General features: G+C 39.9%; 1 protein-coding gene across 2 annotated transcripts in view; it reads left to right on the forward strand.

Annotated features, from left to right (window-relative positions):
• golim4a (golgi integral membrane protein 4a) overlaps nt 1–14415 on the forward strand; it is a 108765-nt gene that overhangs the window by 33286 nt on the left and 61064 nt on the right. The window contains exons 3-6 of one of the 2 annotated variants that reach the window (XM_063045825.1): nt 2445–2494; nt 4652–4705; nt 8599–8749; nt 13122–13204. In XM_063045825.1, the coding sequence (XP_062901895.1) occupies nt 2445–2494; nt 4652–4705; nt 8599–8749; nt 13122–13204 (338 nt within the window). The remainder of the gene's footprint in view (nt 1–2444; nt 2495–4651; nt 4706–8598; nt 8750–13121; nt 13205–14415) is intronic. The other variant, XM_063045826.1, reaches the window with a different exon arrangement.

The following is a 14415-nucleotide window of genomic DNA, read 5'->3' on the forward strand; positions in this document are numbered from 1 at the left end:
CAGTGTCAAATTCCTTTGGTACTTTCGAAGTTTTCATTACATTGGATTGAGCATTTTCCCTGGAACCAAGATGAGGCAGACCATTCTGTAGGTCAATGTTTTCCCTCGCGCTCCCTTAGTAAGTGGCAGAATTACACTTGCCACCCTCCAATCTTCAGGGATGGTTCTTCCACCAATGGAGTTTCAGAAGATCGCAGAATGTGCATCCACCACCTCTTTTAGTATTCTAGAGGCAGATTATCAAGCCTGAGGATGCTTTATCCACTTTCACTGCCAGTAATTCCTCCAGCACTTTTTTTATTTCCAGCATTAAATTTTCTTTAATTCCTCCTCGTCACTAACCTCTGGTATTTCTGGGAATTATTCATGCTCTCTTCCATGAAGTGGGAATCATTTTTAAAAATTGTTCTGTTGTTTCTGTTTCCCAGTATAAATTCTCCCCTTTCTGAATATATATAAATGAACATTGATCTTTACAGTGAATTTTTTTTAACATGGTAAATAGTGAAGTACTTTACACTGCTCGTTAGTTGGATAAATTGCTGATTAACACTGTCTATCTGGTTGCTGCTGAACTCCAGAACAGACTTTTCTTTCATTATCGTGCCTCCTGCACTTGGTTTCCAAAAGCTGACATTCCTTTCTTCACTGACACAGCAGCAGAAAACTTAACTTACAAAACCAAACCAAAAATGCCGTGATTACTTTGCTAATCAAGCAGTATCTCTGTAGAGAAAACAGAACTAAGGCTTTAGGTTGAAGGTCTTTCATCAGAATTTTAAAAAAATGGTTAGTAAACATACAGGGTTTAACCTGCGGAGAAGTAGATGACTAGAGAGAACCACGGAGATTTGTCTGGTTTTTTATTAAGTGCAATCGTGAACAATAGCCAGATCAGAAATACTGATCAAGTCAACGAGTTCGCAAGGAGAACTCTGATAAGTCAATCAGATGGTTCACTGCTGCTCAGTGACAGAACACAGATATCCCACCTCTCCCGGAAGGTCCGGGAGTCTCCCGCAAATTAATAGTGGCTCCCTGATGCCCGCAAATCATATACAATGTCCCGGAAATTGTTTTTTTTTGAGAGCGAGCACAAGAACGAGAAAGCGAGCGCAAGTGAGAGCAACCACAAGCGAGAGAGAGTGAGAGAGAGAGAGAGCGAGAAAGCAAGTGCGAGAGAGCAAGAGCAAGAAAGCAAGTGAGAGCAACCACAAGAGAGAGAGTGCGAGAGTGAGAGAGTGAGAGCGAGAAAGCAAGTGAGAGCAACCACAAGAGAGAGAGTGCGAGAGTGAGAGAGTGAGAGCGAGAAAGCAAGTGAGAGCAACCACAAGAGAGAGAGTGCGAGAGTGAGAGAGTGAGAGCGAGAAAGCAAGTGAGAGCAACCACAAGAGAGAGAGTGCGAGAGTGAGAGCGAGAGCAAGAGCAAGAGCGAGAGAGTTCCAAAAAAAGTCAGAGTGGCAGAGTGTTCAAAAAAAGAAAATATAAAATGTACGTCACCCCAGACTACACTAAAGTGTACCCCTGCCTAATAGGGGTCAAAAATAATGACAGTGTTGCTCACTGCACTGTTTGCAACAGTGACTTTTCTATTGCCCATGGTGGGTTAAGACTGTAAAAGACATGTTGAGGTGAGTTTAACAGGTGTCATTCACTCATTAGCGTAGCTAACGTTATTTAAACTAGCTGGCTGGCTGCTAAGGAGCTACTCTATTGCAGACATCCCACCTCTCCCAGAAGTCTCCCACAAATTGATGATGTTACCTCCCTGAAGTGAGTTTTGCAGGGTGGGATGTCTGAGAACATGTGATAAGAATGAGACCATCAGAAACATGATGTTACAATTTCATAGAAAGTCTTGTGAAGAGTAATTACAGCTGACTTGCTGGGAGAGAGGGAGATATATTATCTAAGAGTTGCTCTAATAATGAAATGAAAGGAATGCTGGAATTGAGCTTGACAAAACTCTCCTCTAGTCCTCTGAGATGGTGTTTGACCAGCTTGGCTGCAATTAAATATGCTACTGTTCTCCCAGGTATGGGCTTTTGGTGGATAATTCACTGAGCTTACGAAGTATTGCTGGTTTGTCCTTATAAAATTTGCAACCTTTTATTTTCTGTTATTGAGCATTTCACAAGAGTACAGTATCTCAAACTTCAGAGACTGCCTAGTTTGACCAGTTCCAATGCTATTGCTACATGATGCTTAGGAAGGGCTTTGTATGAATACACATGAAACTGCTTTTATTTCCTCCTTGTTGCTTAGAGATTTCTGGCCTCCACATACCTTTGTTATTGAGTCAGGACCTTCATAAAGGCCTACATTTAACACTCATGGTTCTATGCTCTCCAGTGTTGTTGATCTATCATTATTCTGACTGTTGATTAGAAATTTCCCAATTCAATCAGTCTGAGCATTAACTTTTTTTTAATTTCTCCTTTTAGATTATTTGGTTTATAAGTTAGAAGCACAAGAAGCCTTGAACAAAGAAAAGGTGAGGAGTGTGTCGCTGAAGAATGGGAGATATAATATTGCCCAAGTTATTTGCTCATGAATGCAAAACCCATCTGTTTTGTACAGTAAAAGAAACTTTTCCATATATAACCATTAGTGATTACTAATTTAAATAGGTTTTTCATGTACAATTTAAATACGAACTTACATTTAGCTTGTCAAACCCGATACAGGCTTTCTTGCCACATCACGAGGAGGCATACTAGTCTGGCTATACTTAAGTTATCAGCACCACATTTTGTTTATCTTTACAAGTTTAGAAAAAATGGTATTGGTGCAAAATTACAGTATTTCAGAGCATATATAAATATGATAGTTTTTTTATGCAATTGTGAGGCCTAATGCATTACAGAGACACCACTTACTCAAGCCAGATAGTTTCCTGGAGGAGAAGAAAAAAATGGATAAGCTAGCAGTGATTGTGGAGAGGGGGTTTGTTTTTGTGTTGTGTGATTGGAACACTCCTCTCCATCGCCCTTGGCCCAATGGTACAAGGGCACATGTGTTGTGAAATTAACAAATTACATGACACATTTCCGGTGATAGTAAACCTGATTCTGATTCAGGTTAGTCCTGCTGCTGCACCTAGGTTTGACCTTGATCTTGGATGCTGTTAGGGTGGAGTCTGCAAGTTCTGTGGGTGACTGTGCGGGTTTCCTCCAGATATTCCAGTTTTCGCTTGCATCCCACAGACTTGCTGGGGGTTGGGAACTGGCTACTGTACATAGTCGCTCTGTAGGTTCAGGGAAGTTAGTGGAATGTGAGAGTAAAGTCAGATTAATGTAGATGGGTGCTTGACAGGCTGAGTGGACACAATGAGCTGAAGGCCTTTATTCTATTTCTAAGATTAAAAAAAACTGTTCTTTTAAACATTTGAATCAAATTTCATCTTAAGTCCTTGCTTCTTCGAGGTACTTCCTGTAATATAAGTTCTGTTGAGCCTGCATCGGTAACTAATGTGGTTTAAACTCATCTTAAAGCCATCAGTTCCATAATGCAGTCCAACTTCCACAGGTCTTTCACATCTTTGGCCTGTACTCAATGGCACCTTTATTAGGTCCACCTGCTCGTTAATGCAAATCTCTACTCAGCCAATCACGTGGCAGCAATTCAATGCATAAAGCTTGCAAATGTGATCAAGAGGTTCAGATGTTGTTTAAACCAAACATCAGAATGGGGAAGAAATGTGATTTCAGTGACTTTGACCGTTGGTGCCAGATGAGCTGGTTTGAGTATATCAGCAACGGCTGAATTCCTGTAATTTTCACGCACAACGGTCTCTGAAGTTTTTAGAGAATGGTGTGAAAAACAAAAAAAAAATCCAGTGAGCAACAGTTCTGTGGGTGAAAATGCCTTGTTAATGAGAGAGGTCAGATGAGAATGGCCAGACTGGTTATAGCTGACAGGAAGGTGACAGTAACTCAAGTAACCACATTTTACAACAGCAGTGTGCAGTAGAGCATCTCTGAATGCACAACATGTCAAACTTTGAAGTGGATGGGCTACAGCAGCGGAAGACCCCAACATACACTCAGTGGGGACTTTAATATATACTGGAGGTACCTAATAAAGTGGCCACTGAGTGTATTTTCTAAGACGTGGGTTGTGTTCTGTAAGTTGCTGGCTAACCAGCCGGGGCTGCTGTTCAGCAGTGAGTGGAAGTGTTGTGTTCTTTGTGTGGGGATTTAATCCAGAACTATGGCATTTATCAAAATAACAGGCATGCCTTGGGGTAGCCTTTGTAAATTTCTAGAACCTTTGTTTCTTGTGCTAATCTGTATTTAATTTTCAACTCGCCTTTTTATCTAGTTACAGCTGGTCTTTATATGTCACTGCTAGGATTCAGTTTCCTGTCAGATTATCTTCCCTGCATCCCAATGATCAGCAGTCGAAAAATTCCCATCATTCTTGTCATTGTTCAGGGCCAAAGGCTGCCCCAGCAACCATTAATATCTGAATCCGACAACTTGTTAATATATAAGAAACCTTTTCCTGTTGCTTTGCTTTGATTTTGTCCCTCTCTTTGTGTGTGTGTGTGTGTGCGCGTGTGTGTGTTTCTTGTTGTAATGAAATTAAGAATGTGTACTGAAATCTTCATGACAATCCAAGCTGCTTCTTACCAGTTTCTGTTTTGCAGCAGGATTCCAATAATCGGTACAGTGCACTCAGTGTACAGCACAAAATGCTGAAGGTAGGTGTTATGCCTTTTTATATCAATTGGCCATGCAGGAAAATAAGCCTTTGCAGAGGTTGCAACAATCTCTCTGTTTCCCTATTGCCACTGAAGTCCCAATAAGTTATAGCAGATAGTATAAGCATAATTTCTGATTTGCAGTAAATTGCCACTGTGAATACTCTGTTGCACTTCCTGTATAGAGCATTGAAGAGGACCTTTTATGTTTATAGGCTCTTTGTGGACTTGAACTTATTATTCGACAGTACAAATCGGAATATTCCAGATTTGTGCTCTCAGTAATCAATAATGAATAGAATCTCTATTAAGGAGTACTCTGTGAAGTCAAGGGTTAGGAAGCTAAGAACTGCCTTGGCTCAACAAACTGGCTCACTGCCGCTTCTCAAGGACAAATAGGGATGGGAAGTATATCCAATCACAAGCAAGAGAAAATCTGCAGATGCCGGAAATCCTGCTGAAGGGTCTCAGCCTGAAACGTCGATTGTACTCTTTTCCATGGACGCTGCCTGGCCTGCTGAGTTCCTCCATCAGTTTGTGTTACGGGAAGTATATACTGATCTTATGAATGACATTCCTACACAATGAATGGAGAATAATTAATCCCAGCTTAGGGTTACTAGCTGAGGAGCATAACTATCATGCTAGCTTTTCCATGGGTAGAGTATGATGAAGCCCCCTGCAGAATTAAAGATGAAAGAAAAGACTTTAAACTTAACCTGGGGGAGAAAATAAATCAAAGATGATAGCAGTTCCATTAAGATCATTGGGTACTACCATATTTTCTAAGTGAAAAGCAGCCTCCAGTTGGAATGATCAATTTGAATGCATTTCTGTCTAGGGACTTGAACCTTTGGCCTCACATATAGGCAAGGCTACTGCAGTTGAGCCACAACGAATGTCAGCAATCCCCATTGAATTTTATTTAAATATATGCAGCTCATCTGATACTGAGAATGCTTTCCATTCAAGAAATACATTTGATCTGTACCACCATGGAGTAACAGGATAAGTGTTTAAAAATAGTTCATGTACAGTCATATGACAAAAACATTGACAAGCAAAATGTCAATTTTGTTCACCACATTTGATCTTAAAATACCAGTTTAATATAGATATGGATCAATGAAATTATGAATGTTACAGATGGAGGAAATGAATTAAAACAGGGAATTTCATTGATAAGTTGGGACATGTAATAAAATATTTTTGTGCATTCTAAACTAGTAGTGTCTCTTCTTGTGCACTTTTGTAATTATTATCAAATCCTGTAAAACCGAATCAAGTACCATCTAAAGATCCAGTGATGATTTTCCAGTTATTCTTAGCATGTCAAGTTAGTTAATGGATCCAATTATCAACTTAGCATTAACTGATGTTGTGCTAATTTTTCCAATCTTCCTGTTGAAGGGTCCCAGAACTGAAACATTTACTGTTTCTCTTTCCGCAGATGTTGTTGGATCTGTGGAATTTCCCAGCATTTTCTGTTTTCGTTTCAGCTTCCAGCACTGGCAGTGTTTTTGTATATTTTTCACTTACCATTATTTCTGCTTGGTAGACTCCTTAGTGTTTCCTTAAACTTTCTATAACTCTCCTAACTGACTGCAAAGAGGGAGTATTAATTTGTCAAAGTGATACAGTAGATGAGGAGGCTGTATTTTTTGCACAGCTATAAACTGCATTTTAGTAAGGAGTACAGAGAGGAGATGTCTGAGGTTGTAGCCAAAATGCACAACTGAAGGAAAGGCAATTGGTGCTCTGCACTTGTACTCTCAAAATGTACCATGTGTTCAGTAAGAAATTTTTAGCAAACCATTCAATGGTATCCTGATTATTAGCTTTTAAAGTTTTGCCAGTGGAAATTGGCAGATACCTTAGCTACAATTCTGGACTGATAAAATAACAAACTCAAAATTTTGGCCTGGCTCACAGTGACAGAGGTGTCTGAAATAATCGCAGCACATCCTAGACTGAATTCCTGATGCACTAAGTGTAGACCAAATGTATAGCTGGATCTCTAAATAACTGACCCCACCTAAAAGCTTTGACTCCCATCAATCAGATTAATGGACAGTTAGGAAGTGTATGAATAATTTGTGTATGGTATTTATTTAATCCTTCAGTTTTCATTAATGGTCTTATTCTACACAATATGTTTTAATCCAAACATTAAAAAATACCTGCTTTTCATACTTGTGTCAAAATATGAGAATCACTAGGCAAAATGAGTTGATCTTCCATTTTCAGCAGGGCCTTGAAAGGACACTGTCTATTAAGGCATTGCTGAATCTATGTGTCTTCATAGGTGCCAAAGAATTTCTATGTCCATATTTCTAAAATATCTCTGCACAATATATAATCTGAGTGAAATAAAACTACAGTAAAAGCCTTACCATCCATCATCCAACTAGCCAGTATGCTACTGTAAATGCATTTTCCCCCATTAGTCGTTCTTCATCAATGTATTCTTCATTATATGAGGAAAATTACCACTGCTATGCAGCACGAATCGCCCATTTGACAATATGGATGCACAAGAGGATGCTGACAGAAACACAAGTAGTTGTTGGAGATAATAAAATGATAGGGCAAGGATGAAAATAACAACGGCTCAGTCACTGAGTTTTGTAGCTTCACTGGAGCCAGACTATCAAAACCTGCTATACAAAATGGAGACTAGCCCAGTTAGACAAGGTTTTGTGCAGGTGGTGTGCTTTGAAATGCTTGGAAGCTGACTTCTGGACCCATGATGATTGGAAGGGCTAAGGAGTTTTACAGGAAGATGGAACTTTCAGAACCCTACAAATTTTTGGGTGATAGATTGTCATGCTTCAAATTTTATATTCTACAATCATGATAAGTGAAAATTTAAATTTAAATTGCTGTTTTTTTGTATTGCACCTCACAGCTACACTGCAATAAAGGTTTACAAATCTAGAGAGCGCTGAAGAAAACTGTATGTCATTATTATTATATGACCTTTAATATTATAGAGTACATTACAAGATATTTTACTCTTGAATAACTGGCACTCACCCATTTCCCACAGATGCTGGATAGTACAGCTGTTACTGTAGTTGCATGGATGAAGTTAGAAATATTTCTGTAGACTGCACATTCCTAGATAAGAATTTATATCCGTGATTTCAGAAGTTTATAATAGTTTTGCAAGCATCCTGTGATATAGAAGTGTAATAGAGGAAAGTGCTGTCATAGTCTAGATTGTAGAACTATTCTTGAACTGTACACAACAAATAAAATGTTGCATTTAACTGAGTTTTAAGGGAATTAAACTTTCCAAGCTCTGTTGAGAAAAAGGTACAATTGCAGTTGAATTTCCTTGTTGTAATTAACCATGAAGGTCAGAATCTGTCAAGTGATAGACTTGACAAATATAAAAATTGAAGATTCTGAGGTAAAGCTAGGTGGTTTGAACTTGGGTCATCAAGATTTTCCCAGCAGGCCTGTCACTTATTTTAATGTGGAGGTACAGAATACAATGCTTTTTACACTGATAACAATAATGTTGGCGATATTATTTAAAATAAATTTCTGAAATTCAGTTTTATTGACAGTAATTAGGAAGGCATAAGGCAATAGCTCTTTCAGATCCCCTAATCCCACTTTGCATATCATACACTGGGTTCCAGTACTCGCAGGCCCCAAAGGTCTAGTGAAGTGAGGATTTTAAGGTAAGGGAGTATTCTTTGCATAAGTAAAGCTGAGAGGAGTCTGTCTCATTTATAGGCATTCTGGATGGTCTTATTTTCCAGAGTGCTCTAGGCTCAAATGAGTCACTGCCATTTTCCAGCTGGACCTTCGCAGAATTCTACCAGGTCTGCTGAGCTTCTGTGGGTGTCTTTCTAAACTACTTGCTAAATTTGCATGTACAGAGTCAGCATGAAGATCTGAGGAAACAGTTTGCTGAACTACATGGGGAACATATAAGGCTTGGAGAGGACCATGGTCGAGCAATGAACGAGCACAATCGGCGATATCTGAATCTGCAGCAATCAAAGGAACAGGAAGTTGCTAAACTGAAAGGTAATAATGGGAGTTTAGTGTCTGTGGAGTAAACTTTGCCTTCATCACATGGGAAGTCATGTGATAGAAAGATTTTTAATTCATTGTAGATGCCATCAAAGTTCACTTCTATTATGACGTGGGGGTACCTAGCTCCAACAATGTCATGGCAAAAATATTACACTAGTAGTGCCATTCAAAGGTTTCAAAGGTACATTTAATGCCAGAGAAATATATACAATATACATCCTGAAATTCTTTTTCTTTCCACCATCCACAAAAACAGAGGAGTGCCCCCAAAGAATGAATGACAGCTTAATGTTAGAACCCCAAAGTCCCCCTCCCAGCTCCCCTTCCTCTCGTGCATAACCAGCAGCAAGCAACAATCCCCCCTCTCCCCACTGGCAAAGAAGAAGTTTTGGCACCCACCACCAAGCACTCAAGTGTGAGCAAAGCAACAAGAAAGACACAGACTTGCAGTTACCCCAAAGACTACTTGTTCACCTTGTATTTGATATACCACAGGCTTTCTCTCTCCCTAATAAGGGAGAAAGAGGTGTCCCCGTTTCACAGCAAGAGGGGAGACATAACAAACAACTCACTGGTTTACGATGTTAAAAGTCCGTTGTGTCGTTTTTTTCCGAGCTCTGTGCCCAATGATCTCGGGACTCTGGACATTGAGATCTTCCGACTCCCCTGACGACACACCGATCTCCTGCCGTGACACCGACCTTTGATCTGCCTGTCTCCAGAGCAACAAAATCTCGGCCCTCCGAAGGCGACTGAAACTCTTAGGCTGAGCCCATTATAGTTTAATTTGAATCCCAATGTTTTTAATCTAAGCTTTTTCAGTTTGAGTTATTTGCTTATTTTTCCTTCATTCCAGTTGCCAACTCGCCTATCTCCTGCCTTTACCGGTGATTATTAATATCCAAGACTTAATTTTGAAACAATGATGTGTTTAGAAATTGGATTAGAAAAAAAACATCTGTGCATGGAGATTCAAGAATCTGCATTTATTGGATTCTGAAGCAAAAATTAATTACTGGAGCTACTCAATAGATTGAGCAGCCCTTGTGGTTAAAGGTGCAGCCAACGATTTGGGTCACAACCTTGCATCAGAATTCTGAAACAGTGTTTCAAACCGGAAAGATATAATTCCTTTCCCCACACAGATGTTGCTTAACCTGTTGCTCCGCTGTTACTCAATTTGTGCCTGATTTTTAGAAGTTACTAACGCTTTGCACACTTAATGATAATGTGTCCAGTGCAGCTTATTTGCCTAATGAAAGGAATTGGACCAAATAACCAATACTTATTACCTATATTCAGTGGCCACGATTTCAGGTTTAATTGTACACCTGCTCATTAATGCAAATATCCAATTAGCCAATCATATGGCGGCAACTCAATGCATAAAAGCATGCAGACATAGTCAAAAGGTTCATTTGTTTTTCAGACTAAACAAGAGAATGGGGAGGAAATGCGATATCAGTGACTGACTGTGGAATGATTGTTGGTGCAGATGGAATGGTTTGAGGATCTCAGAGACAGCTGATCTCCTGGTATTTTCATGCACAACAGTCTCTAGAGTTTACAGAGAATGGTGCATAAAAACAAAAAAAAATCTGCATGTGCCTTGTAAATGTGAGAGGTCAGAGGAGAATGACCAGACAGGTTCAAGGTGACAGGAAGGCGACGGTAACTCAACCACACATTACAAAAGTGGCATGCAGAAGAGCACATGTCAAAATTTAAAGTGGATGGCCTACAGCAGCAGAAGACCGTGAATGTACATTCAGCGGCCATCTTATTGGGTACTTATAATAAAGTGGCCTCTGACTGTATATGCCTTGTACTTTGCACACTTAATGATAGTGAGTCCATTGTGTTATGTTTGCCTAACAATAGAAATTGGACCAATAATTAATATTTATTACCTATATTGTAAACAGTTTAACTTCATGCTAAAATTCAGAAACTTGTGTAATTTAAAGCATCCTCAGCTGAGTTTAATTTAATAAAAACATTGGCTACTTGTGGCATGGGGTTGGATCAAGGCCCTGAGCTCTTGTTTAGCCCATCTGCCTTAAATGTGGCATGATTAGATCCACTCCTATTTGTCTATCATCACAACAGGTCAACAGCAGATGTCATTTCATTGGCTCTTCACTCAACCCTGGAGCACCTGGAGAGTGAAGATGCATTCATCAGGATGCTCTTCATTGATTACAGCTCTTCATGCAACACTATCATCCCCCTCGAAACTACTCAATTAGTCCTTGGCCTCAAAATCTGCCAAAGGGTTTCGGCCCGAAATGTCGACTGTACTTTTTTCCATAGGTGCTGCCTGACCTGCTGAGTTCCTCCGGCATTTTGTGTGGATCCTCGATTTCCTCACTTGCAGATCCTAGTCTGTTTGGATGGGCGACATCTCCTCCACAATCACTATCAGCCCAGGCGTGCCACAAGAATGTCCTTTGCCCCCTTCTCTTTCTTTATGTTTATGACTATGAGGCTAAGTACAGCTCCAGTGCCACATTTACGTTTGGTGATGACATCACTGTTGTTGGCCAAATTAAAGACAGTGACGAATCAGCATAGAGGAGGATGATTGAAAGTCTGACTGAATGGTGCTAAAGCAACAACCTCTCACTCACTGTCAGCAAAACAAAAGAGATGATTATTGACTGCAGGAGGAGGAAATGGGAGGTTCATGAGCCAGTCCTCAACAGTGGTCAGAGTTGGAGAGGGTTAGCAACTTTGGAGACCTGTCCTGGGTCCAGCACTTTGGTGCCATTACAAAGAATGCACAACAGTACTTCTACTTTCTTAGAAGTCTGCGAAGGTTCGGCATGTCATCTAAAACTCAGACAAACTTCTATAGATGCATGGTGGAGAGCATACTGGTTGGTTGCATCACGGCCTGGTATTGAAACACCAATGTCCTTGAATGGAAAAGCTACAAAAAATAGTGGATATAACCAAGTCCATCACGAGTAAAGCCTTCCCCACCATTGAGCACCTCTTCAAGGAGCAATGTTGCAGGAAAGTAGCATCCATTATCAAGGGCTCCCATCATCTAGGCCATGCTCACTTCTCACTTCTGCCATCAGGAAGGAGGTAGAGGAGCCTCAGACCATACACCTCAAGGTTCAGAAACATTTATTTCCACTCGACCATAAGACTGTTGAAGCAGAGGGGATAACTTCACTCATCCCAAAACTGAAATCGTTCTGCAATCATTGGACTCACTTTCAGGGATTTTACAACATATGTTCTTGATATTTCTTGCTTATTTATTGTTATCATTTTGTTTATTCTTTCGTTTCATATTTGCACAGTTTGTTGTCTTTTGTACATTGGTTGTTTGTCTTAGTGGTTTTTCACTGACTATGTTGTGTTTTTATATAATTACTGTTAATGCCCACAAGAAAATTAATCTTAGGTTAGTATATTGTTACATGTATGTACTTTAATAATAAATTTGCTTTGAACTTTGGCCTCTCTGCCTAATTGCAGCTGCTCTGTAGCTTTGGCCGACACCGACCATCAATCATCTACTCAGTGCCGTCCCACTTCTAGCCAATGGTATCTTAAATATCAGCCTAGCCTCTTCTCTCTAGACACTGCCTGAATTCATATATATATATTTTATAATTACAAATTATTGTTTAGTCTTGCGAATATGATGCTTTACTCTGCTTCCTGTGATTTTTTGATGAAGTACCCATTGAGGAAGAGCATTTTGCTGTATCATGTGTGGGTAGGGTAAATTGCTCATCCAAAGTTCAAAGTACATTTATTATCGAATTATGTATGCTGTCTACAACCTTGAGATTTGTCTTCTTGCAGGCAGCCAGAAAACAAAGAAACACAGCAGAACTCACAGAAAAACCCACACAACAAACACCCAATGTGCTAAAAAATAAGAACAAATCATAAACAAGTGAAAAACGACATACAGAACATGAACCACAGTCCCAAAAGTGAGTCCACAGCCACGGAACCTGTTCAGTGCTGCAGTGGTCCAGAAGCCCAATGGCTGCAGGTCACAAAATGCCCACAATCTTTGGAATTATGCTCAATAATCCAAGATACTTGACTTGGATATTTTTCAAAGTGTGGTTTCATTGAAATATCAGGTTGAAATTCACCAAATGGATGGCTTGAATAATCCCACAGGTACTTGCCAAGGCATCTTGCTAAAGCCCTTTTGAATAAATAAAAGCAGGATCAAGTATTGTTCAACTCATTATGTTCTTTGTTACTTAGTTTGGAGAGCAAGGTTTGAAATAAACAAATTTCCAGAAAAATTGAAAGCTACATTCAGCTTTATTATGTTTATTTGGTTGGATTAGTAAAGTGGAATTTACAGTACTTTTGTTCACAGAAAATATTTACAACCTACTCGATGAGAACAAAAAGTTGCGGAAGGCCCATCAAGACGTTCATGTTCAGCTTCAGGATGTGAGGGTAAGATCAAGCTTTAGTTACATAGTTTTTCTAATTACATACATGCTTCTTTTGATATAGTTTGAGCAATAACAAGCCAAGTGGATTTATAAAGTGGTCAACAGAATCACAGAATGATTACAGCACAGAAGAGGCCTTATGGCCCATTGAGTATATACTTGGTCTATGTAAGACATTCTGTCTAGCCCTGCTTCCCTGCCCTCTCGCTGTAGCCCTGCAAATTCTTTCCATTGAGGTATTTATCCAGCTTCATTTTGAAAGTTGTAGTTGAATCTGTCTCCACCAGTGTTCAGGCAGCACACCCAGAACCAAACCACCTACTGCTTAAGACCATAAGATGGAGGAGCAGAATTAGGCCATTTGGCCCAACGAGCCTGCTCTGCCATTTCATCATGTAACCAAGTCACATTTCTTTCTATTGCTCATCAAGTTTATTTTCTCCCAATGAGAGCCATCACTTCCTTTCAAATTTATCTGTACTATTCATGATTTTAAACACTTCCATCAAGTTCCCTCCCAACCCTGTCTATTCCAAGGGGAGCAACTGCAGTTTGATTATAGAGTCCATACAAGGGGTGATTGATAAGTTTGTGGCCTAAGGTATAAGGAGTCAATTTTAGAAATCTAGCACATTTATTTTTCAACATAGTCCCCTCCTACATTTACACACTTAGTCCAGCGGTCGTGGAGCATATGGATCCCTTCTTTGTAGAAGTCAGTGTCTTGACCCTCCAGAAAGTGGCCCACAGCAGGGGTGGTTGATAAATTCATGGCCTAAAGTAAAAGGAGATGAGTTATTAACTTCAAACTTTCTGCATAATCACTCAAAGAGTTGAACTGCACCTGCATGTAACGAGAGCTGTATATCTCCTTCTACCATAGGCCACAAACTTATCAATCACCTCTGCTGTGGACCACTTTCTGGAGGTCCAAGACACTGACTTCCATAAAGAAGGGATCCGTATGCTCCACGACCGCTGGACTAAGTGTGTAAATGTAGGAGGGGGCTATGTTGAAAAATAATGGCTAGGTTTTCTAAAATGGACTCCTTCTACCTTAGGCCACGGACTTATCAATCACCCCATATGTGTGTGTGTGTGTGTGTGTGTGTGTGTATTTATATAGAGCACAAGGCTCATTGCTGGAATCTTGTTCTATGATCTATATTAGATAGGCACATGGACTATCAAAAACTGCCGGGCTATGTAGGT

The sequence above is a fragment of the Mobula hypostoma genome, chromosome 4 (assembly GCF_963921235.1).
Source record: "Mobula hypostoma chromosome 4, sMobHyp1.1, whole genome shotgun sequence".
Taxonomy (NCBI): Eukaryota; Metazoa; Chordata; class Chondrichthyes; order Myliobatiformes; family Myliobatidae; genus Mobula; species Mobula hypostoma.